Source organism: Coregonus clupeaformis, chromosome 17, assembly GCF_020615455.1.
Source record: "Coregonus clupeaformis isolate EN_2021a chromosome 17, ASM2061545v1, whole genome shotgun sequence".
Taxonomy (NCBI): Eukaryota; Metazoa; Chordata; class Actinopteri; order Salmoniformes; family Salmonidae; genus Coregonus; species Coregonus clupeaformis.
In genome coordinates, this window is record NC_059208.1 from 42,464,306 (window position 1) to 42,488,897 (window position 24,592).

The 24,592-nt window shown below is 45.7% G+C and overlaps 1 protein-coding gene across 2 annotated transcripts in view; it reads right to left on the bottom strand.

Moving 5' to 3' along the window:
- Positions 1-312: 312 nt before the first annotated feature.
- Positions 313-24,592, bottom strand: part of LOC121586443 (protein capicua homolog) — a 38,732-nt gene continuing 14,452 nt past the window's right edge. The window contains exons 3-20 of one of the 2 annotated variants that reach the window (XM_041903124.2): positions 21,600-21,731; positions 20,934-21,102; positions 20,256-20,355; positions 19,782-19,964; positions 17,205-17,337; positions 16,548-16,723; positions 16,102-16,240; positions 15,530-15,612; positions 14,773-15,226; positions 13,323-13,462; positions 11,137-11,297; positions 8,822-9,381; positions 6,808-7,031; positions 6,484-6,629; positions 2,786-2,937; positions 1,527-1,670; positions 1,108-1,233; positions 313-893 (exon numbers count right to left, since the gene is read on the bottom strand). In XM_041903124.2, coding sequence (XP_041759058.2) covers positions 607-893; positions 1,108-1,233; positions 1,527-1,670; positions 2,786-2,937; positions 6,484-6,629; positions 6,808-7,031; positions 8,822-9,381; positions 11,137-11,297; positions 13,323-13,462; positions 14,773-15,226; positions 15,530-15,612; positions 16,102-16,240; positions 16,548-16,723; positions 17,205-17,337; positions 19,782-19,964; positions 20,256-20,355; positions 20,934-21,102; positions 21,600-21,731 — 3,509 coding nt within the window. In that variant the 3' untranslated portion in view covers positions 313-606. Of the gene's footprint in view, positions 894-1,107; positions 1,234-1,526; positions 1,671-2,785; positions 2,938-6,483; positions 6,630-6,807; positions 7,032-8,821; positions 9,382-11,136; positions 11,298-13,322; positions 13,463-14,328; positions 15,227-15,529; positions 15,613-16,101; positions 16,241-16,547; positions 16,724-17,204; positions 17,338-19,781; positions 19,965-20,255; positions 20,356-20,933; positions 21,103-21,599; positions 21,732-24,592 lie in introns of both variants that reach the window. The other variant, XM_041903123.2, reaches the window with a different exon arrangement.

A 24,592-nucleotide genomic window follows, 5' to 3' on the forward strand; every position in this document is an offset into this window, starting at 1 on the left:
TGCATACATCCCAACCACTGTGCTGAGGAGTGGAGGGAGGCAAGTCAAGTCAATGGCAACAGAGGGCTGCACACAGCATCCGCACAAATTGTTACAAAGTGCCATTGTGTATAGTCGTCTTTTGTGTGACAGTGCTTGTGACTGCCACCCAAAAGTAACAGTCTGAGTTGGTGGGATGTGTGTGTATGTGCAAGAGAGACGTTAATAATGTGTGTACCAGAGGAGGTTGGTGGGCGGGCTCATTGTAATGGCTGGAATGGAATCAATGGAACGGTATCAAACACATCAAACATATGGAAATCACATGGTTGACTCGTTCCATTTATTCCATTCCAGTCATTACAATGAGCCTGTCCTCCTATTGCTCCTCCCACCAGCCTCCACTGGCGTGTACCACAGAATTTTCTGTGTCAAATTACAAACTACAAATGTGCTGAGAGTACAGCCAGTGCAGAACTGTGCCAGTGCAGAACTGTGCCAGTTACTACATGTACAAGGACATGCTGTGGGTCACAACAACACTCCTTTCTCTCTTTTGTCACTTTCTCTCCACCATCTCCATTCTCTTGTTTTTCTCCTTCTTTCCATCTCTCTTTCTTTCCTTTTCTACAATTTACCCATGCACCTGGGCTCCTCGGGACTCTGCCCTCTTTCTCCGGGCTCCGTCCCTGTACCATCTCGAGTGTTGGTATTGGAGGAGCTATTGGCAGCGCAGGCAGAGTCTGTTGACCCCATGACCCCTGTTGTTGACCCGCCGGGCTCAGAGATTCCGGGGGTTCCAGGTGTGGCTGTCTGCATGATCTTCTGCCTCACCTCCCTGATCTTCAGCTGCAGACACAGTTTGGTGGGGAAGGTGTCCGAATAGCGCGCCTGGAAGGCTGCAGTGGCCTGGGCTAGACGGGGGGACAGAGGAGGAGAAGAGAGGGAAAGAAGATGAGCCCTCTGAAGAAAACTATTGCAGTGCAACCTTTGCCTGGTTGTATCAGAGACTAGTTGGTTGTAATCTGGTCTTGCTCAACCACAAAACCAGTATACAAGGTGACCAATGACAGTAAACAATTTGGCTACATGAGCCAATGAGAGAAGCAGATGGTGCCGGGTGGTTACCTGAAGGGAAAAAGCCATGTTCCTGGAAGAGCTGCATAACGAGAGCCCTGCGCTGGTCCAAAGTTCTCCGGAGAGAGGAGTACGGTACTCTGTCCATCTCCCCCAAGACATCCTCAGACTCAGCACCTAGAGAAATGACAGGACAGAGGAGAGAGAGATGAGAGGAGAGAAGAGAGGGGAAGGAGGGAGGGGAAAAGATGGTGATTGAGAGAAGTGAAGAATAGAGAAAAGAGGGGGTAACAAGGGGAATCAAAACGGATGAGTGAGAAAATAATGCAAGGAGGAAGGGACAAGTAACTAAGGAAATAGCTATAGGGGTCTAGCCAAAAGTAGTGCACTATACCGTATAGGGAATAGGGTGCCATTTAGGACACAAGACATAACCTATAACAGACTGTCGTGCACTCCACACTACGTACCAGCTCTGTCGAAGGTGAAGATGTCCCCCTCACACTTGGCCTCGCTCTTTGGTGTGTTGGGCTCCGAGCTGCAGCTGGAGAGACGGCTCCGAGCTGCAGTCTTCCTCCTGGGAGAGCTGGGGTCCTCTGCTGACGAGTCCAGGTCTGAAGGGGAGGAGGAGGAGGAAGATACAGAGGAAAAGGAGGTGGTGGTGGAGTGAGTGAAGAAAGAGGAGGGGGATATAGGATGAAGAGAAGGTGTTTTAACCACAGAATTCAATAGAACATGGAATAATAATGTATTCTACCTCTGTTCTTAATGGAGGAAAGAAATCTGTTTAAATTCATGTTAGTGGCTGTGCTAGATTCTTAATACATTTTCTTTTGAATATGTTCGACAAATCTCTCCCTTGTCATGCTTGTTTCAGGATATGGCTTAACCTGACAGTGCAGCTCAAAGCCCAAATATTGAGACTGACCAAGACAGCAGGGAAGATTATTGGCATGACACTTCCCTCCTCTCTCCAGGACATTTTCCAGGAGACCATCATCAGACAGGCCAGAAAGGTAATATCGGACCCCACACATGCACTGAACACAGAGTTCCAGCTGATGCCATTGATGAGGCGTTATAGGGTACCTATATGCAGGCTGAACAGTTATAAACATTAGCTTGTCCCCGTCAATAAAACTGCTTAACAGCAGGGGAGACATAGAGGCAGACGGCAATGACGGACTGGAGATGGCCTGCAGGCCTTAAAGGGATACTTTGGGATTTTGTCAATGAGCCCCTTTATCTACTTCCCCAGAGTCAGATGAACTCGTGGAAACCATTTTAATGTCTCTGTGTCCAGTATGAAGTAAGTTAGAGGTAGTTTCGCGAGCCAATACTAACTAGTGTTAGCGCAATGACTGGAAGTCTATGGGTATCTGCTAGCATTGCCAAAATCCCAAAGTATCCCTTTAATCATGTGGAACTGCCACCTAGTCACAGCCTTGCCTGACATTAACTTATTAACTTTTTGTGTGGGTGGGGAGGGGGGTGTATGATGTTATTCTCAATTGATTCTATGTATTTATGTGGAAGCAGAAGCACTTTTTTTTTTTTACTAGGCAAGTCAATTAAGAACAAATTCTTATTTACAATGACGGCCTACCAAGAGGCAAAAGGCCTCCTGCGGGGACGGGATATACATATTTTTTTAAAGTAGGACAAAACGCAAATCACGACAAGAGTTATCATGTCAACACAGTCTTACTTATCTCTCTCTCTCTCTCACCTGTAGAGTTCCTCCTCTTCTTGCGGTAGCTGCCCAGTATGGCTCGGGGGGAGGTGGCCAGACTTTGGAGGGTGGGAGAGGGCAGCACCTCTTCTGGCCTGAACTCTGGCAGCTCGGCAAAGCGCTCCTCGAAATAGGACCCCAACAGGACCCTGTACAGTTGAAATATAGTTTGATTTTATGAGGCCCATGTTGGGATCAAACTGTACCCGGCTCCACGAGGGGGCTAAAAGGGTGCTTGTGCCTCCTCAGTTTTAGTTTTATGTCCCTATATAAAAAGAGTAAAAAAGTTCAAATGATTGAGTGACAGGTTGGGCCCAAAAAAGATGTATCTCCGCCGTGGAGAGAGCGCCGCAGTGTGTGTAGGGGGGCTCTGGAAAGCCACTGGGGTGGTTAGGTATAACTCCTTTGGGTTTCTATAAAAAGCGGTAAAAACACTTCTCATCTCTGTGGTAGGCTAAGTGAATAATGTGATTTACGCCTCCACCCTTTAATATTTGATTTGATTTATAAAGGCAGGTTCAAGTTTACCAGTCGGGCCCTGGTGAGGACACCGTGTTTGAGACTGAACTGTCTCCTTCCTGCTTCTCTGCTGTTCCTATGGGGGGCTCTGCAGGAGTGTCTGCCCTATGATGGGGTGTGTGAGGTTTTCATGTCGACATTGACTGATTATGACCGAGCTCTCTCCGGAGCCTGGAGAGGAGAGGGTGTGCTCTGACCTTTTCCCCGGCTTGGAGAGAAAATGATTGCACCGCAAAATGTTCCTTGGTGTGGCACGGAAGTTGTGTCACTGCTGGGGGGTCTGGAGACAACCCCAGTGTCGACTGTGCATCGTTCGGGAGAGAATGCTCCCTTACCTGCTTCAACAAAGGCCCATGCGGGGAAGTTTGTGCCATCTGCCTCGGGGCAACTGCTATGATGTTCCTTTATTTTCTCCATACCATGTTGGTCAATATGTATCATGTACCCAGTGCTCGTTTGGAATGTGCCATTCTGTCTCGCTGTCACATGTCCATTAGTTTGGGTTGTGTGTGCATTTAAGGGGGGTGGTAAGAAATACTGAACCGTAATGATTTCAGTTGAAGGGAAAATGACCACTGCTACATCCTGACAATGTTTATGAGGTTACTGCTTATGTGTGAGGAACGTGTCTCGGACATAATTTAAAATGTCGAGACCAGAATAAGGGCAGGGGTATGTGGTCAAGACGCGCTATAGCCACGTCTCTCTCCACTATTGCGCACTGACTCCTGCTAATTCGTGAGCACTATTTGTTTCACCGTGTCAATTGTTTGTCCATGTTTATCAATGCCCCGTGAAATATACATTCATCAGTGAAGTTACCTTTAATCCCAACATATTCCAGCATTCATTTAGAATATTTGATTACGGAAATGTTGAAAAGTCATTAAATATAATATATATTCATCCCATTCTCATTCTCCAAGTGGAAACGTCGTTTGGAGAGCGCACAAACTGTGCAACACTTGTGATGAAGAACTTTTGGTTTATTTAATTGCATTTACCAGTTTACTGTCCATTTCTTTGTTGTAGTTGTTTGGAGACTATGCGCCCGGTTTCTCCGTCATGTTTAATGTTGAGCTAACTCTCTCTCCTCTGCTCTTGTCCTTCTAGACCTGTCTGCTGCCTTTGATACTGTGAACCATCAGATCCTCCTCTCCACCCTCTCCGAGCTGGGCATCTCCAGCGCGGCTCACTCTTGGATTGCGTCCTACCTGACCGGTCGCTCCTACCAAGTGGCGTGGCGAGAAGCTGTCTCCGCACCACGTGCTCTCACCACTGGTGTCCCCCAGGGCTCAGTTCTAGGCCCTCTCCTATTCTCGCTATACACCAAGTCACTTGGCTCTGTCATATCCTCACATGGCCTCTCCTATCATTGCTACGCTGACGACACACAACTAATCTTCTCCTTTCCCCCTTCTGATAACCAGGTGGCGAATCGCATCTCTGCATGTCTGGCAGACATATCAGTATGGATGACGGATCACCACCTCAAGCTGAACCTCGGCAAGACGGAGCTGCTCTTCCTCCCGGGGAAGGACTGCCCGTTCCATGATCTCGCCATCACGGTTGACAACTCCGTTGTGTCCTCCTCCCAGAGTGCGAAGAGCCTTGGCGTGACCCTGGACAACACCCTGTCGTTCTCCGCTAACATCAAGGCGGTGACCCGATCCTGTAGGTTCATGCTCTACAACATTCGGAGAGTACGACCCTGCCTTACACAGGAAGCGGCACAGGTCCTAATCCAGGCACTTGTCATCTCCCGTCTGGATTACTGCAACTCGCTGTTGGCTGGGCTCCCTGCCTGTGCCATTAAACCCCTACAACTCATCCAGAATGCTGCAGCCCGTCTGGTGTTCTACCTTCCCAAGTTCTCTCACGTCACCCCGCTCCTCCGCACACTCCACTGGCTTCCAGTTGAAGCTCGCATCTGCTACAAGACCATGGTGCTTGCCTACGGAGCTGTGAGGGGAACGGCACCTCCGTACCTTCAGGCTCTGATCAGTCCCTACACCCAAACGAGGGCACTGCGTTCATCCACCTCTGGCCTGCTGGCTCCCCTACCTCTGCGGAAGCATAGTTCCCGCTCAGCCCAGTCAAAACTGTTCGCTGCTCTGGCACCCCAATGGTGGAACAAGCTCCCTCACGACGCCAGGACAGCGGAGCCACCTTCCGGAGACATTTGAAACCCCACCTCTTTAAGGAATACCTGGGATAGGATAAAGTAATCCTTCTACCCCCCCCCCAAAAAAAAATAATAATAAAAAAAAACATTGTAAAGTGGTTATCCCACTGGCTATAAGGTGAATGCACCTATTTGTAAGTCGCTCTGGATAAGAGCGTCTGCTAAATGACGTAAATGTAAATGTAAAATGTGTGAACAAGCTTTAGCGTGCATAGATACACCTGGCCTGCGTGCCAAGAATAGGTGTTGCCAAATGTATTTAAATGCCCCGTTTGGGGATATTCTAGTTAGTTCACTTTTGGGTAACTCAAGGGGAGGCTGTATCTGAGCCTGGTGGACCCCACCTGTGGTTTATTAGTTAAGACAGGTTTTGTCTGATGAGAGGCTTTTTCTTTTGAATGTTGACATTTTGAAGTCAGAACTTGGTATATATATATTTGTAAATATCATCGTCATCTTTGAAACACCAGCGCTGTGTAAATATATCCAACAATAATTTGCATCTATACCTGTATGCCTCCTGTTGAATCTTTGTCCTTACGACTGCTAGAAGGCCCCTATTTTATGTTGATACAGTGCAGCGGAGAAAGGCTACAGATTTCGTGCCAACCTGTCACTTCAAAAGCACTCAATGATCTTGGAGTCTCTGCATTTGAACTTCATGTTTATTGTGGTATAGCATCATTTAAACAGAATCCAATATAATTCCAATGCAAGAACCCCAAAAAATGTAGCCCCCTTGCCGATTTCAACTGCCCCCTTAGTCACTTTATCCTGGTCTGGATCGAACCCTCAACGCTAGTGATGTAAGCACCAAGCTCCAACCAACTGATTCCCTGGCTACAAATTCTTCTCCACTTGGTCATAACTGTCAATACACGTTTACTGTCAACTATGTAATCTACCAAATAGTGACCACAGAGAGAAGCAACGCGATTGTGATGTGTTTTAATTTCCTCCCATTGCCCCTCCCCCCATCCCTGTCACTCACTTTTCAACGGAGTCAGAGGGCTTTTTGAGTGGCGGTGGGCGGAATTTGGTCTTCTTGGCTGAGGGGGGCGCGTTCCTGTCAGTCTGTGAGGGAGGCAGAGGAGGGTCCAGTCCTGTGGGAGGGTGGAGAGGTTCCCTCGGTCCAGCCTGGAGAGACACAAAAAGGTAGAGGGATCAGTAACCTTACCAGCAGCCTTATAATAAGTGTTTGCGATAATTGCTTGCATCGCGATAATAGAATTGTTCGTATTGCTTTTTGCAATATCTACAGAAGTCATTGTTTTCGATGGGTGCGCGATCTTCAGCAAAACCCAGAGTCTCTTACCTCTTTGCTGTGGCCCCCGTTGCCACTGTCCCCTTTGTTGTGGCCCTCATGGGGCCAATCCTCTGCCTCCCTGGACTCCTCTGGTTCAGGCGTCCCCCTCTCCTTCTTTATCCCCCTCTCCCTCTCTCCATCCACGTCTGTCTGTTTCTCTCTGGCATAATCTCTGTCATCGTCCGTATTCTCTTCTTTCATGTGGCTGGCTCGACCACCATCTTCTTCATTCCCTGCAGGAAAACACAAAATAGCGGCTCATGATTCCTAGTAATAATACAGTTGAAGTCGGAAGTTTACATTCACCTTAGCCAAATACATTTAAACTCAGCTTTTCAAAATTCCTGACATTTAATCCTAGTAAAAATGCTCTGTCTTAGGTCAGTTAGGATCACCACTTTATTTTAAGAATGTGAAATGTCAGAATAAATTGTAGAGAGAATGATTTATTTCAGCTTTTATTTCTTTCATCACATTCCCAGTGGGTCAGAAGTTTACATACACTCAATTAGTATTTGATAGCATTGCCTTCAAATTGTTTAACTTGGGTCAAACGTTTCGGGTAGCCTTCCACAAGCTTCCCACAATAAGTTGGGTGAATTTTGGCCCATTCCTCCTGACAGAGCTGGTGTAACTGAGTCAGGTTTGTAGGCCTCCTTGCTCGCACACACTTTTTCAGTTCTGCCCACAAATGTTTTATAGGATTGAGGTCAAGGCTTTGTGATGGCCACTCCAATACCTTGACTTTGTTGTCCTTAAGCAATTTTGGCACAACCTTGGAAGTATGCTTGGGGTCATTTTCCATTTGGAAGACCAATTTGCGACCAAGTTTTAACTTCCTGACTGATGTCTTGAGATGTTGCTTCAATATATCCACATAATTCTCCTTCCTCATGATGCCATCTATTTTGTGAAGTGCACCAGTCCCTCCTGCAGCAAAGCACCCCCACAGCATGATGCTGCCACCCCCGTGCTTCACGGTTGGGATGGTGTTCTTCGGCTTGCAAGCGACCCCCTTTTTCCTCTAAATATAACGTTGGTCATTATGGCCAAACGGTTCTATTTTTGTTTCATCAGACCAGAGGACATTTCTCCAAAAAGTACGATCTTTGTCCCCATGTGCAGTTGCAAACTGTAGTCTGGCTTTTTTATGGCGGTTTTGGAGCAGTGGCTTCTTCCTTGCTGAGCGGCCTTTAAGGTTATGTCGATATAGGACTCGTTTTACTGTGGATATAGATACTTTTGTACCTGTTTCCTCCAGCATCTTCACAAAGTCCTTTGCTGTTGTTCTGGGATTGAGTTGCACTTTTCGCACCAAAGTACGTTAATCTCAAGGAGACGGAACACGTCTCCTTCCTGAGCGGTATGACAGCTGCGTGGTCCCATGGTGTTTATACCTGCGTACTATTGTTTGTACAGATGAAAGTGGTACCTTCAGGCGTTTGGAAATTGCTCCCAAGGATGAACCAGACTTCTGGTCTACAATTGTTTTTCTGAAGTCTTGGCTGATTTCTTTTGATTTTCCCATGATGTCAAGCAAAGAGGCACTGAGTTTGACGGTAGGCCTTGAAATACATCCACAGGTACACCTCCAATTTACTCAAACGATGTCAATTAGCCTATCAGAAGCTTCTAAAGCCATGACATCATTTTCTGGAATTTTCCAAGCTGTTTAAAGGCACAGTCAACTTAGTGTATGTAACCTTCTGACCCACTGGAATTGTGATACAGTGAATTATAAGTGAAATAATCTGTCTGTAAACAATTGTTGGAAAAATTACTTGTGTCATGCACAAAGTAGATGTCCTAACCGACTTGCCAAAACTATAGTTTGTTAACAAGAAATTTGTGGAGTGGTTGAAAAACCAGCAGAAGAGATACACTGAAAGTACATTCAAAAAGGCCATACGCAGAGAAGTGAAGAGAGGAGAGATGGAAGGAGAAATGGAGGTGAGAGAGGAGGAGGGTAGGTGCAAAAGTACAGCGTGAAAGTGAGGGGAGACGGACTTCAGTTTTGACGTACCTGTTGGTATATTGCTGCTGGACGTACCCATTGAGTTAGCACCGGGTTGGCTATGTGCCTCGACATCCTCCATCATCTTCTCTATCTTTATGCGCTCTTTCTTTATCTCAGTCTTGGTCTTCCTTTGGGCCTGGCCCTCCACCTGTGGCTTGTGTTCCATCTCTGCAGTCAGGTGTGGCATTCCCTCTTCATGTGACTGGGTCACCTTTGAACCCTGGACGCCAACAGCCAAGAGTGATGATTGGCCGGACACTTCTTGAGCCAAATTGGGGGGCACGGAGGTAATGGAAACCATACCTGGCGCCAGGGTGACGCTCGGGGCTGGGTAAATGGCGGTTAGGAGTTGACGTCCGGTCCCCGGGGCTCCAGGGGAAAGGGCTGGGGCTAGCAAGGGCGGTTGGCCCGCTACGAGAGGCTGCATCAGGGTTTGGCCGGCCGGGGCAATGGTGGTGAAGCCCAGGGTTCTCAGGGACGACGGCAGGTAGCCTGGGCCTGGAGAGAGAGGGGCCTGGACCGTTGCTGTGGAGACCACTCCGGTGCTGGATTGGACATAAGTGATCCTAGAGTAAAAAAGAGCCAAAAAGCAGATGGTTTAGCTATGAACACATTGTTCTGATGAACGTCAATTGACCAACCACAATAAACTAAAAGTCTGCTGAGTTTCTCTTGTCATTAAAACATGCCATGTGAAAGTAATAGTGGGACACACAGTGCATTTTGAAAGTATTCAGATCCCTTGACTTTTTCCACATTTTGTTACGTTACAGCCTTACTCTAAAATTGATTAAATTGTTTTTCCCCCCTCATCAATCTACACACAGTACCCCATGATGACAAAGCAAAAACAGGTTTTTAGAAATTCTTGCAAATGTATATAAAAAAAACCTGGATGTATCACATTTACATAAGTATTCAGACCCTTTACTCAGTAGCACCTTTGGCAGCGATTACAGCCTCAAGTCTTCTTGGGTATGACGCTACAAGCTTGGCACACCTGTATTTGGGGAGTTTCTCCCATTCTTCTCTGCAGATCCTCTCAAGCTCTGTCAGGTTGGATGGGGAGCGTCGCTGCACAGCTATTTTCAGGTCTCTCCAGAGATGTTCGATCGGGTTCAAGTCTGGGCTGTGGCTGGGCCACTCAAGGACATTCAGAGACTTGTCCCGAAGCCACTCCTGCGTTGTCTTGGCTGTGTGCTTAGGGTCATTGTCCTGTTGGAAGGCGAACCTTAGACCCAGTCTGAGGTCCTGAGCGGGTCTGGCGCAGGTTTTCATCAAGGATCTCTCTGTACTTTGCTCCATTCATCTTTCCCTCAATCCTGACTAGTCTCCCAGTCCCTGCCTCTGATAAACATCTCCACAGCATGATGTTGCCACCACCATGCTTTACCGTAGGGATGGTGCCAGGTTTCCTCCAGACGTGACGCTTGGCATGCAGGCCAAATAGTTCAATCTTGGTTTCATCAGACCAGAGAATGTTGTGGTCTGAGAGTCATTAGGTGCCTTTTGGCAAACTCCAAGCGGGCTGTCATGTACCTTTTACTGAGGAGTAGCTTCCGTCTGGCCTCTCTACCATAAAGGCCTGATTGGTGGAGTACTGCAGAGATGGTTGTCCTTTTGGAAGGTTCTCCCATCTCCACAGAGGAACTCTGGAGCTCTGTCAGAGTGACCATTGGGTTCTTGGTCACCTCCTTGGCAGCCAGCTCTAGGAAGAGTCTTGGTGGTTCCAAACTTCTTCCATTTAAGAATGATGGAGGCCACTGTGTTCTTGGGGACCTTCAATGCTGCAGAAATGTTTTGGTACATTTCCCAGATCTGTGCCTCGACACAATCCTGTCTCGGAGCTCTACGGACAATTCCTTTGACCTCAAGGCTTGGTTTTTGCTCTGACATATACTGTCAACTGTGGGACCTTATATAGACAGGTGTGTGCCTTTCCAAATCATGTCCAATCAATTGAATTTACCACAGGTGGACTCCAATCAAGTTGTAGAAACAGCTCAAGGATGATCAATGGAAACAGGGTGCCCCTGAGGTCAATTTCGCATCACATAGCAAAGGGTCTGAATACTTATGTAAATAAAGTATTTCATTTAATTATTTTTAATACAATTGCAAAAAAATTCTAAATACCTGTTTTTGCTTTGTCATTATGGGGTATTGTGTGTAGATTGATGAGAATATGTATTTATTTTTATCCATTTTAGAATAAGGCTGTAACGTAACAAAATGTGGAAAAAGTCAAGGGGTCTGAATACTTTCCGAATGCACTGAATATACTGTATAATCAGACGTTTCTTGTAGGTTAAAGTGAGTACCTTGTTGGAGGCGAGGTCAGCAACACGGTCTGAGGGGGTTTGATGCCCGGAGTCATCACAGTGGCTGTTGCCATGGATACAGGGAAGGGACCCCCAGGATGCAATGCTCCAGCAGGGTGGACATTTGTCTGGACCATCGGCATGGGGGCAATCTGGATGATCTGTGCAGGACAACACACACATACAGGTCAGCCAGGAGGCTAGTGGTCCCCATGCATCAGTTGCATGCATACTTGTACCACCAGAGTTGTGGTTTTATTCCCGCACTACCGGTCAAAAGTTTTAGGACACCTACTCATTCAAGGGTATTTCTTTACTTTTACTATTTTCTACCTTGTAGAATAATATTGAAGACATCAAAACTATGAAATAACACATATGGAATCATGTAGTAACCAAAAAAGTGTTAAAATAATATTCAAATAGCCACCCTTTGCTTTGATGATAGCTTTGCACACTCTTGGCATTCTATCAACCAGCTTCATGAGGTAGTCACCTGGAATGCATTTCAATTAACAGGTGGGGTTAAACACGTAATGTGTTTGAGCCAATCAGTTGTGTTGTGACAAGGTAGGTGTCACACCAGCCTTCGCTTTGGCTCTCCCTTCTGTCCAGCTCAGGCGTACGGCGTCGCCAGCCTTCTAGCTGCTGCCGAACCTGCTGCTGGCAAATGCCCTTCACTCATCAACCCCGGACTTGTCTCGTCATCATTACACACACCTGGTTCCAATCTCCACTCTACCACTGTATATTTACTCCCTCTGTCGTTTGTCTTTGTCGGTCATTGTAAATGTTACTTGTTTTCCTGAGCGGTATCTCTCCTACTATTTCCTGAGTACTTTATATTTTTCACTTTGGGTTTTGTCCCGCTTTGATATATGGTGCTTCAATAAATTCAGTAGTTCTAAACCTGTGACTGCCTCCTACCTACTCCTCTCTACACATGTGACAGTAGGGGGGGGTACACAGAAGATAGCCCTATTTGGTAAAAGACCAAGTCCATATTATGGCAAGAACAGCTCAAATAAGCAAAGAGAAACGACAGTCAATCATTACTTTAAGACATGAAGGTCAGTCAATCCGGAAAATTTCAAGAACTTTAAAAGTTCTTTAAGTACAGTCGCAAAAAACATCAAGCACTATGATGAAACTAGCTTTCATGAGGACCGCCACAGGAATGGAAGACCCAAAGTTACCTCTGCTGCAGAGGGTAAGTTCATTAGAGTTACCAGCCTCAGAAATTGCAGGACAAATAAATGCTACACAGAGTTCAAGTAACAGACACATCTCAACATCAACTGTTCAGAGGAGACTGTGTGAATTAGGCCTTCATGGTCGAAACCACTACTAAAGGAATAAGAAGAAGAGACTTGCTTGGGCCAAGAAACTCGAGCATTAGACCGGTGGAAATCTGTCCTTTGGTCTGGAGTCCAAATTTGAGATTTTTGGTTCCAACCGCCATGTGTTTGTGAGACGCGGTGTGGGTGAACGGATGATCTCCGCATGTGTATTTCCCACCGTAAAGCATGGATGAGGAGGTGTTATGGTGTGGGGGTGCTTTGCTGGTAACACTGTGATTTATTTAGAATTCAAGGCACACAACCAGCATGGCTACCACAGCATTCTGCAGCGATACGCCATCCCATCTGGTTTGGGCTTAGTGGGACTATCATTTGTTTTTCAACAGGACAATGACCCAACACACCTCCAGGCTGTGTAAGGGCTCTTTGATTAAGAAGGAGAGTGATGGAGTGCTGCATCAGATGACCTGGCCTCCACAATCCCCTGACCTCATCCAAATTGAGATGGTTTGGGATGAGTCGGACTGCAAAGTGAAGGAAAAGCAGCCAACAAGTGCTCAGCATATGTGGGAACTCCTTCAAGACTGTTGGAAAAGCATTCCAGGTGAAGCTGGTTGAGAGAATGCCAAGAGCGTGCAAAGCTGTCATCAAGGCAAAAGGTGGCTATTTGAAGAATCTCAAATATAATATTTGTTTAACACTTTTTTGGTTACTACATGATTCCATATGTGTTATTTCATAGTTTTGATGTCTTCACTATTATTCTACAATGTAGAAAATAGTAAAAATAAAGAAAAACCCTTGAATGAGTATGTTCAAGCCTTTTTTCGGAAAGAGGTCTACAAGTTGCTGTTATGTGGTATGCTTGTGTGTAATAATCACTACCTTGTTTCCTGGAAGAGCACCATTTTGAACAGGAAGGGGAGGGGCCACGAGGGAGATGGGCTGAGGAGGAGTAGAGCCTGTTCTCACTGTTGCCATGGGAACCAACATCTTGCTCTGTAAGACTGGAGACTGGGCTTGGACTGGTGAGAGAAAGAGAGAGAGAGAGAGAGAGAGACAGGGAGAGAGAGCAGTTGAGGTAAGACTGGTTTGACATGATAACTAATGACAACCATAAGGTGATGAATTCTATCTCTCACCAAGTATGCGATTATTGTGGATAGTTAGATTAACATAGCAGTTTGATTAAAACATTTACATGCTTTGCAAGAAGAACGATTGCCCTAATAATCCTGTTTACATGGACACATCTGAAATCAGGCTACCTGATGGCACTCTGATAAATGCAGAAAATCGCCAATCAAAATAAATGTTCTACCACAGCAAATAATTTGGTTCTGAGTTCGGACATATAACGTTTGTATGTGAAAACTACCTTGCATACATTCAGTTGTTCACTCTCACTAAAGAGGGAGGCTCGCTCGGCTGGTGCTAGCACATGCACAGATAAAATACACCGCTCGAACGTCGATTAAGGTGTTTACATGTCCTAATAATTCAAAAGATTGCTCAGAAAGCCAGGTGTTTTAATCGGCATATGCTTACTTCGATTTTGACCTTACGCCGATTAAGATAAACAGAGTAAGGTGTTTACATGACTATTGCATAATCTGTCTACTCCCGTTTAATGTCGAATTATTAGTGTGCATGTAAACGTACTCACTGACAGTTAATATTAAAGAGTAGGGATATGCGAGACTAAATAGAAGGTTACACTTATTCTGGGTTTGAAGGGGAATTCAACTAATTTCTCCCAAAAAATAACACTTAGACCTATGAATTTTGGATGGTCGTAAGCATATCCCCTTGTATATAGCAAAGTCCCCTCCCCTTTTCCATAGGTCCTCCCCTTTTCCATCCCTGTCAGCCAATCACTCCTCTCTCTCACCTCTTGCTCCAGGGCTGACCCCTCCCACTGCGGCATATCTTATTCCCGCTCCTGCCCCCGAATGTATTCCATTGGCCAGGGAGACATGGGTGGGTGGAGTAGAGGGCAGCGTGAGGACGCCGGTTGGCTGCTGGGTTAGCTGGGGGGAGGGGCTCTTGGGGTTGGCACTGACAGAAGACAGGATGGGCAGGATGTACTGCACCTGGGTGAGGCCAGGCTTGGCACCGCCAGCAGGGGTGAGAGAGGCGGCAGGAAGGAACTGGGGCTGCAGCAGGGGGAGGGGGAGTGGCAGGGTGCTGTGGGTGGGGCTTAAGAGAGGCTGAGGCGGGGCTATGAGCTGTATAGACTGGTTGGGGAAAGCTCCTCCCAGCACTAGACTGGTGACCTGCAGCCCCCCCGGCCCCACACTCACGGGATTGGGAGAGGACGAGGACAAGTACCCACCCCCTGCTGTGATAGGCCCGCCTCCTGCTCCCGGTCCTCCAATCAGAAGCGTGGCTTTCTTCTCCCCGGGGAGGGCACTGAAGGCGATGGGGCCTTCCATTGGCTTGCTGGTGATGGGGATGGGCATGCTGGCGATGGGGCATACCACGTTGGTCACCATGGTGGGGGCCATCCGGACTGCACCGAGCACCTGGGTGAGTCCATAATCCAGAGCGGGGGTGTTGGGCGCCGATCCAGGGATGGAATTAGAGGGAACCTGCCCCCCTCCTCCTCCTCCTCTTTTGGATTCTCCACTTCCCTCTTCTCCTCCCTCCATCCCTCGCTTTCGCTTCCTCTCAGAGCTCTCTCCGGTGCTCCCCCCTGTTTTCCCCTTGGTAGAGTCGGAGTGAGAGTCAGGGTGGGAGGTGCTGGTGGCATAGGGGAGAGAGGAGCGGACCACTGGCTGGAAGGCTCGCTGGAGGGGGAGAGATCAACGAGAAACGTTAACTATGGTCCCTCCTGAATTAAGTCTCTCAGTGCACCAACGTAGAATTTAAACTGGTGGGGGAATGAAACAGATCAGACTCACACCATCTTAGCATAGGTGGGAGGAAACAGTGGCAATTGAATATCTATCTATTAGATATCTGTTCAAATTCAGTATGGCAATGCTACTTCATTTGGAAGTTCCATTACCCATGAAATCTAAATTTTAACAAGTTAATAGCACCTACAGTCCAAAAGGCTAAGAGGCTATATGGCTAAACGGGTAGGGTACCTGTCCATCCGGCTCATCCTCGTCACTGTCAGTCACTCTCTCTTTACACTTGAGGTCTATGGATCCCTCAGGGCACGAGTCCTCTGGAAATGAAGAGGATACAATAGGTACAATCAGACATGATAGGACAGTAAAGACATAGAAATAAAACAACAGTGAATGTGCCATTAAAAACGGACGAATATGAGACAGACAAGCAACATAGCAGCTATAGGAGCTGTCTCTAGGATAGTTACTGTAGAAAAAACATCTATAGACTACATGTGCAAGACATTGAGAAGCCCTAGAACAGCTATAGAACAGTATTAAGACCATATAAATAGAATAGGGAATCTACTCTATTCTATTTCAACGAATGAGACAGTGGACACACAGAGTAGCCACCATGTCATTAACCTTCAAAGTTCCAGAATGGAATGATAATGGCAGCCATTTTGGTCAGGGAGAAATCCAAACCAGTCTAATTGAAATGAATGGCGGTAGAGGCATAGGTGATGCATTTCCTGCTTTTACTTTTTAAATTCTACTTCCTAATTCTATGGTAGCCACACTAAATAAGACTGTGACCTCACCCATGACATCATCGTCCCCCTCTTCCTCACAGATGACCATGCGCTCCTCATCGCTGGTCACGTCCTCGCTGGCCCCACACTGTGCCAGGGAGAGAGTAGGGGGGCGGCTTCGGAATGAGCCTGCCCCTTCTCGACACAACTGAGAGAGAAATACAGAGCTAGAAGTTAGCTCCACTGTGATAGAAGGTTTGGCACAAAATGGCCGCCGTGGATCACCTGGGTGTGGTTGCTATACATTGGTGGTGAAGGTGAGTGAGTTCCCTTCTTACTATGCTAAGTGCTTTGAGATATAATGCAGTCTTTTACTGGATAACTATTACTAAACAGAGAGAGAAGAAAGATCGAAAAATAAGAAAAAATAAAAGACAAAAAGGGTGGAAAATTGCGTACAAAACAGATAGAACAGAAGAAAAAGTGATGCCACTAACTATATCAGTCCTCTGTACCTTCTCCAGATCTCTAGCCCGCTCCCTCCTCTCCAGGCTGTGTACTGCACTCTGAGAAAAGGCCCGGGGGCGAGGGAGCTGACCACTGTTGGCCCCCACACAACGCTCAGAGCCCCCAGGCCAGTCCGGGCCTGCCGCACCCTTCACCTCCATGCCCTGAGACCCTGACTCAGGCTCTACGGTGGAGGAGGGAGGCGAAAGAGTCTTAGTAAAATCCCATTAAATAGGGCTGGTTTCCCGGACATAGATTAAGCATGCTCCTGGACTAAAAAGCACATTCAATGGAGATTTTCAATTGAGCTTGCCATTTAGTCCAGTGTCCGGGAAACAGGTCCATAGAGTACATTGTATACAAGACATACCAAAATTGTAAATACACTCATACAAGCACACAATCACACACAACCAAGAAGATTAAAAATAGCTTGTACAAGCACAGGAAAAAACAAACCCACCCACACGCACCCTCAGAGGAGTGGAGCACGGAAATATACAAATAAGTAGGTAACACTTTTCATCAAAGTGCTCTCATTACTATGTACATTTTCCTGTAAGTAAAGTGTAAGAAATGTACGATGATAAATAAGCACACACAAATGCAAACACAGCTATAGTGAAAAGACTCACACACACACATTAACACACGCACTCTCTGACCTGTGCTCTCCGACATGCTCCTCTCGCGTGTCTCTTTGGCCCCTGGGGTCTCTCGGCCCTCAGAGATAGACTTCCTCCTGTCCTTGTTGCACCACTTCCAGTCTGGGTGGGCCTTGAAGTGAGCCTCTTTCACCTGGGAGAGAGAGGGGGAGGGAGAGAAAATGGAGTCAGACACAGAGTCATAACATGAAAAGGATAGAAGGAAGGATGGAAAGAAAACAGAATATCCTATTCTCTGGTTTAGAGTCCTTGGGTGTTTTGAAAGGCACAATAAACAATACAATCTATTGATATTAACATAATTATTATAGCCTGGTCCCAAAGCTGTTTGTGCTGTATGGTGTATGTACCAATGATGTGTATAAACCCTGGATTGCTGATGCTATATATTGGCCATTGAGAGGCTTTGAAGCCACCGGTCGGCCATATTGGCACTCCCCAATAGGAGCAGTCCTCCATAGGAATGAATGGAATTTTACAGTATTTCAATTAAATGTTTCAAGGACAAAATTACATGTATTTAAGTATTTTTTTTGCTGTAGTGGGGACAGTAACATTAGTACTCTCCCCCAAAATTTTACTTTAAGGAAAATGTAGTTATATATACACAGTACCAGTCAAAAGTTTGGACACACCTACTCATTCAAGAGTTTTTCTTTATTTTTACTATTTTCTACATTGTAGAATAATAGTGAAGACATCAAAACTATGAAATAACACATATGGAATCATGTAGTAACCATTTTTTAAAAACAAATCCAAATATATTTGATATTTGATATTCTTGAAAGTAACCACCCTTTGCCTTGATGACAGATTTGCACACTATTGGCATTCTCTCAACCAGCTTCGCCTGGAATGCTTTTCCAACAGTCTTGAAGGAGTTCCCACATATGCTGAGCACTTGTTGGCTGCTTTTCCTTCACTCTGCAGTCCAACTCATCCCAAACCATTTCAATTGGGTTGAGGTCGGGGGATTGCGGAGGCCAGGTCATCTGATGCAGCACTCCATCACTCTCCTTCTTGGTCAAATAGCCCTTACACAGCCTGGAGGTGTGTTGGGTCTTGTCCCGTTTGAAAACAAATTATAGTCCCACTAAGCGCAAACCAGATAGGATGGCGTATCGCTGCAGAATGCTGTGGTAGCCATGCTGGTTAAGTGTGCCTTGAATTCTAAATAAATCACAGACAGTGTCACCAGCAAAGCACCCCCACACCATAAAACCTCCTCCTCCATGCTTCACGGTGGGAACCACACATGCGGAGATCATCCGTTCACCGACGCACAATTGGCCCAGCGTCGTCCAGGATAGGGGAGGGAATGGCCGACAGGGGATGTAGCTCAGTTGGTAGAGCATGGCGTTTGCAACGCCAGTGTTGTGGGTTCGATAATATAATGTATTTGCTAACTGTAAGTCGCTCTGGATAAGAGCGTCTGCTAAAATGACTAAAATGTAAAAAAAAATGTAAATGTACTCTTTGTCTCACAAAGACACGGCGGTTGGAACCAAAAATCTCAAATTTGGACTCATCAGACCAAAGGACAGACTTCCACCGGTCTAATGTCCATTGCTCGTGTTTCTTGGCCCAAGCAAGTCTCTTCTTATTATTGGTGTCCTTTAGTAGTGGTTTATTTGCAGCAATTCGACCATGAAGGCCTGATTCACACAGTCTCCTCTGAACAGTTGAAAAAAAAAAAACAGTTGATGTTGAGATGTGTCTGTTACTTGAACTCTGTGAATTTATTTGGTCTACAATCTGAGGTGCAGTTAACTCTAATGAACTTATCCTCTGCAGCAGAGGTAACTCTGGGTCTTCCTTTCCTGTGGCGATCCTCATGAGAGCCAGTTTCATCATAGTGCTTGATGGTTTTTGCGACTGCACTTGAAGAAACTTTCAAAGTTCTTGAAATTTTCCGGATTGACTGACCTTCATGTCTTGAAGTAATGATGGACTGTCATTTCTCTTTGCTTATTTGAGCTGTTCTTGCCATAATATGGACTTGGCCTTTTACCAAATAGGGCTATTTTCTGTATACCCCCCCTACCTTGTCACAACACAACTGATTGGCTCAAACGCATTAAGAAGGAATGAAATTCCACAAATTACCTTTTAACAAGGCACACCTGTTAATTGAAATGCATTCCAGGTGACTACCTCATGAAGCTGGTTGAGAGAATGCCAAGAGCGTGCAAAGCTGTCATCAAGGCAAAAGGTGGCTATTTGAAGAATCTCAAATATAAAATATATATGTGTTATTTCATCGTTTTGATGTCTTCACTATTATTCTACAATGTAGAAAATAGTAAAAATAAAGAAAAACCCTGGAATGAGTAGGTGTGTCCAAACTTTTGACTGGTACTGTATATATAAATTTTTTTATGTTTAGATAACATAATTGAATTTGCATTAAGGTGTCTGTAATAGAAAATTAATGTAGACATTAATAAATGCATTTCTATAGCTTTCAAAATCGTTTTTCACAATGGTGGAGGAGTACCAAGATGGCTGCACGGTGGCTTCAATAAAGCGCCCCCTGTCAGTCATCCAGGGTTTATATACATCATTGGTATGTACCTGGAAGGCAAGATCGTGGTACTTCTGCTTCTCTTTGGGCCCCAGGGCGTACCACCACTCGCCCAGGATTTTGCTGACCGTGCGGTTGTCCTGGTTGGGGTGCCTCTGGTGCACCAGCGCCCGGTGACGCTTGCTGAAGATCATGAACGCGTTCATTGGCCGCCGAATGTGGTCCTTTTCCCTCTGAGAGAGAGAGATGTGGTAAGAGGGTGCATGGAAGGGATGAGCCACAAGGAGTAGGTCGAATTTGCCCCTAATCACTGATACAGGGTAAGATATTTTTTATCCCCCTAATGGTAAGATTGGGATTGGGGGTCAGGTAATCTGATCCTCGATCTGTAGATAATGGCAATTTCTAGTTTGAGCTAATAGCACACAGAGAGAGGGACACATACTGTATGTGACTGGGAGATATTAGACTGAGAGACACAGATAAGAAAATAGAAGCCAGAGACAGACAAGCAGAGAGCTCACCTTTCTTTCTCCATCTTTGGGAAGGGCACTGAGGGACTGAGTGCGCCTCTTGATAGGGCCCGTAGACGGGGCAGGATCATTGGCTACACCCGGAAAAAACCTGCCAATCAGAAACTCAATATGATTATGGCCTGCCAATCAGAAACTCAATGTGAATATGGCATGCCAATCAGAAACTTAATATGATTATGGCCTGCCAATCAGAAACATTTAATAATGTGTGAATGTGTATGAGAAAAAGGGCAGGTTTTCCAATCTTCTTCAATTGGCGGCGCACAATTTGCCCAGCGTCGTCCGGGTTTGGCTGGGGTAGGCCGTCATTGTAAATAAGAATTTATCCTTCTTCATCACTTAATTTCTAAGTCCATTTTGTGGTTTTAAGTGGTACATTCTAATGTGTACAAACACAACTATGACATTTTCTCTATGTAGGTCTCTCCATCAAACTAAGTGGATTCAACAATCAATGAAACCAGGGCAATTGAAAGAGAACTGGTCTTTCCTGGTTCCTACTGCAATGCAAGCCTTTGTGATGGAATGTTCTTGAAAGCCAAAGTGGGGCTGTCAAAGATTACAGACAACATTATTTCCTTTTACCACACACTCGTAGTGTGTCACCTGCAATACAACAGTTGACACACTTTCGAATGACCATTAAACAACCTATAAAAAACGTACGGGTCGTCTGCATCGCTCTCTGTCTCGCTGTCGGCTCCACCTCTTTCTGCTCTTTCAGCTGGGGGGTTGTTGTCATTGGAGGAGGGTGGTGGGCAGGATGGAGACCCTCGCTCTGCGTCTGGTGGACCCACCCATCCGTCACTCACTAGGGCCACCCCGCAACGAGGCTCTGAGACAAGAGAGAAGGGAGTTAGTTGGTGGATGCTGGTGGTTTATTATCACTCTGCTCCGTGTCGTGGCACCCACCTTCTGCGCCGTGCATTCTTTCCAGAGAACGCATAGCCCCTTGTTGATTATCCCTTACATTAAGTAGCTAAAATGGTTTAATAGAGAAATTATGATTATTGGACTCAATAATCAACTCAATGTAACCCATGTTACTAAATCTCAACGTAATTGCAAAAACAGGCAGGTTGAATTTCACCAACATAAATGTTTTTTTGTTTTTTTTGTACTGAGAATTATTGATATTAGTTCAGTTATTTAACAGTTATTTATTTATGAAGTGATGCAGTAAACAGTGAAAAATGCAATACGGTATACTGAACTTTTCTCCATAACTATCTTTACAAAAGAAGTAAGTACAACACATGAGTTGTGTATGCAACCTGACTAGAATAGGCCTATTTATTCAACACATAAGTGAAGTGTTGAACAAATCCTCACCTTTGCTCTGATTGACAAGCTGTTGGCCATCAGCGGGCTGGGCAGCCGTACTCGATTGGCTAGGCTCCAGGAAAGGGACCAATGAATGCCAAGGAAACACTGGCACTGACCGGGGCTCCACATTGGTCCATACTGTGGGAGGAAAAGGCAGATTCGAAAGGAAAATATTAAGAATAGTTGGTGATTTATTTTAAGTCCCAAACGTATTTGTGCAGTGACGGCATGACTATACTGAATTCTCCGCCATTTGAATTCTCTTGTGACCCTTAAGAAAAACAAAATATTTCCTGTCTGAGCACAGTCTTTAGTCGTGACCCTCTCAGCCCCATTGGGAATTGACCCACCATTTTGGAAAACACACTCTCTTAGGAAAAAAGGGTTCCAAAAGGGTTCTTCGGCTGTCCCCATAGGAGAACCCTTTTTGGTTACAGGTAGAACTCTTTTGGGTTCCATGTAGAACCCTCTGTGTAAAGGGTTCCACAGGGAACTCAAAAGGGTTCTACCTGGAACAAAAAAGGGTTCTCCAAAGGGTTCTCCTATGGGGACAGCCGAAGAACCCTTTTAGGTTCTGGATAGCACCTTTTCTTCTAAGAGTGCACTGGTTAACAGTAATACAGTCAAACAGTCAAAGGGAACACTAATATATAGAGTCTTATTGGAAAAGCAACACAGGTCTTGCTTAGTATATAATATGCTTCAATTATTTCAGATATTTAGCCAAGTATATAATTGAGAACAAATTATATTTTACAATGACAACCTAGTTGGTCAAGAACAACGTATACTAATATGGGGTTTTACACATTGCAGCTTCTTAAGATTTTTGAGTCACATTGAGATTGATCCCCTGACATTTTCAAGTGACCCTTGAGTGTCCATATCACTAAGGATCTATCATGGTCCACACAGACCAACACAGTCATGAAGAGGGTACGACAATGCCCCCCTCAGGAGGCTGAAAAGATTCGGCATGGGACCTGAGATCCTCAAAAGTTTTACAGCTGCACCATTGAGAGCATCTTGACTGGCTGCATCACCACTTGGTATGGCAACTGATTGGCATCCGACCTTAAAGGTGCTACAGAGGGTAGTGCGTACAGCCCAGTACATCACTGGGGCCGAGCTTCCTGCCATCCAGGACCTCTTTACAAGGCGGTGTCAGAGGAAGGCCCTGCAAATTGTAAAAGACTCCAGCCACCCAAGTCATAGACTGTTCTCTCTGCTACAGCATGGCAAGCGGTACTGATGCCCCAAGTCTGGAAGCAACAGGACCCTGAACAGCTTCTACCCCCAAGCCATAAGACTGCTAAATAGTTAGTTAAATTGTTAACCAAATAACTACCCGGACTATTGACCCTTTTTTGCACTAACTCATCAAATACGCTGCTGCTACTGTTTATTATCTGTCACTTTATTCCTAGTTATATGCACATACACTACATAACCAAAAGTATGTGGACACGTGCTCATCGAACATCTCATTCCAAAATCATGGGCATTAATATGGAGTTGGTCCCCCCTTTGCTGCTATAACAGCCTCCGCTCTTCTGGGAAGGCTTTCCACTAGATTTTGGAACATTGCTGCGAGGACTTGCTTCCATTCAGTCACAAGCGCATTAGTGAGGTCGGGCACTGATGTTGGGCGATTAGCCCTGGCTCGCAGTCTGTGTTCCAATTCATCGCAAAGGTGTTCGATGGGATGAGGTCAGGGCTCTGTGCAGGCCAGTCAAGTTCTTCCACACCGATCTCGGCAAACCCTTTCTATTTGGACCTCACTTTGTGCACGGGGGCATTGTCATGCTGAAAAATGAAAGGGCCTTCCCCAAACTTTTGCCACAAAGTTGGAAGCACAGAATCGGCTAGAATGTCATTGTATGCTGTAGCGTTAAGATTTCCCTTCACTGGAACTAAGGGGCCTAGCCCGAACCATGAAAAAACAGCCCCAGACCATTATTCCTCCTCCACCAAACTTTACAGTTGGCACTATGCATTGGGGCAGGTAGCGTTCTCCTGGCATCAAACCCAGATTAGTCCGTCGGACTGCCAGATGGTGAAGGGTGATTCATCACTCCAAAGAACGCGTTTCCACTTCTCCAAAGTCCAATGGCGGCGAGCTAAACACCACTCCAGCCAACACTTGGCATTTGTGGCTGATCGGCCATGGAAACCCATTTCATGAAGCTCCCGACGAACAGTTCTTGTGCTGACGTTGCTTCCAGTGGCCTTCCACTTCGCGGCTGAGCCATTGTTGACCGGGGCAGTTGACCGGAGCAGCTCTAGCAGGGAAGAAATTTGACAAACTGACTTGTTGTAAAGGTGGCATCCTATGACGGTGCCACGTTGAAAGTCACTGAGCTCTTCAGTAAGGCCATTCTACTGCCAATGTTTGTCTATGGAGATTGCATGGCGTTGTGCTCGATTTTATACACCTGTCAGCAACGGGTGTGGCTGAAATAGCCGAATCTATTAATTTGAAGGGGTGTCCACATAAATTTGTATATATAGTGTATCTACCTCAATTATCTCATACCCCTGCACATCTACTCGGTACTGGTACCCTGTGTATATAGCTAAGTTATCGTTACTTATTGTGTATTTATTCATTGTTATTATTTTTCTATTATTTCTATTTTTTTCTCTATATTGTTGGGAAGAGCCCGTAAGTAAGCATTTCACTGTTAGTGTACACCTGTTGTTTATGAAGCATGTGACAAATAACATTTGATTTGATGTTGGCCAGGTGAGATACTGTACATGAGTTGTGTTTCCAGGATAGAGGGGTTTCTTCTCAGAAGTGTTTGAACTTAAACTTGCGACAGCTCCTCAGATAATCTCATGACATGTGGGAGGGTCATGGGGGAGCTTGTTATTTCACACAAATTGAGACTACTGGTCTAGACGGGCTAGCTTTAACCGTTCATCTCCCATTGACTTCAACGGGACTAAGTGAACATTTGAAGTGGAAGTTAGGATTCGCCCCCATAGAGAATAAC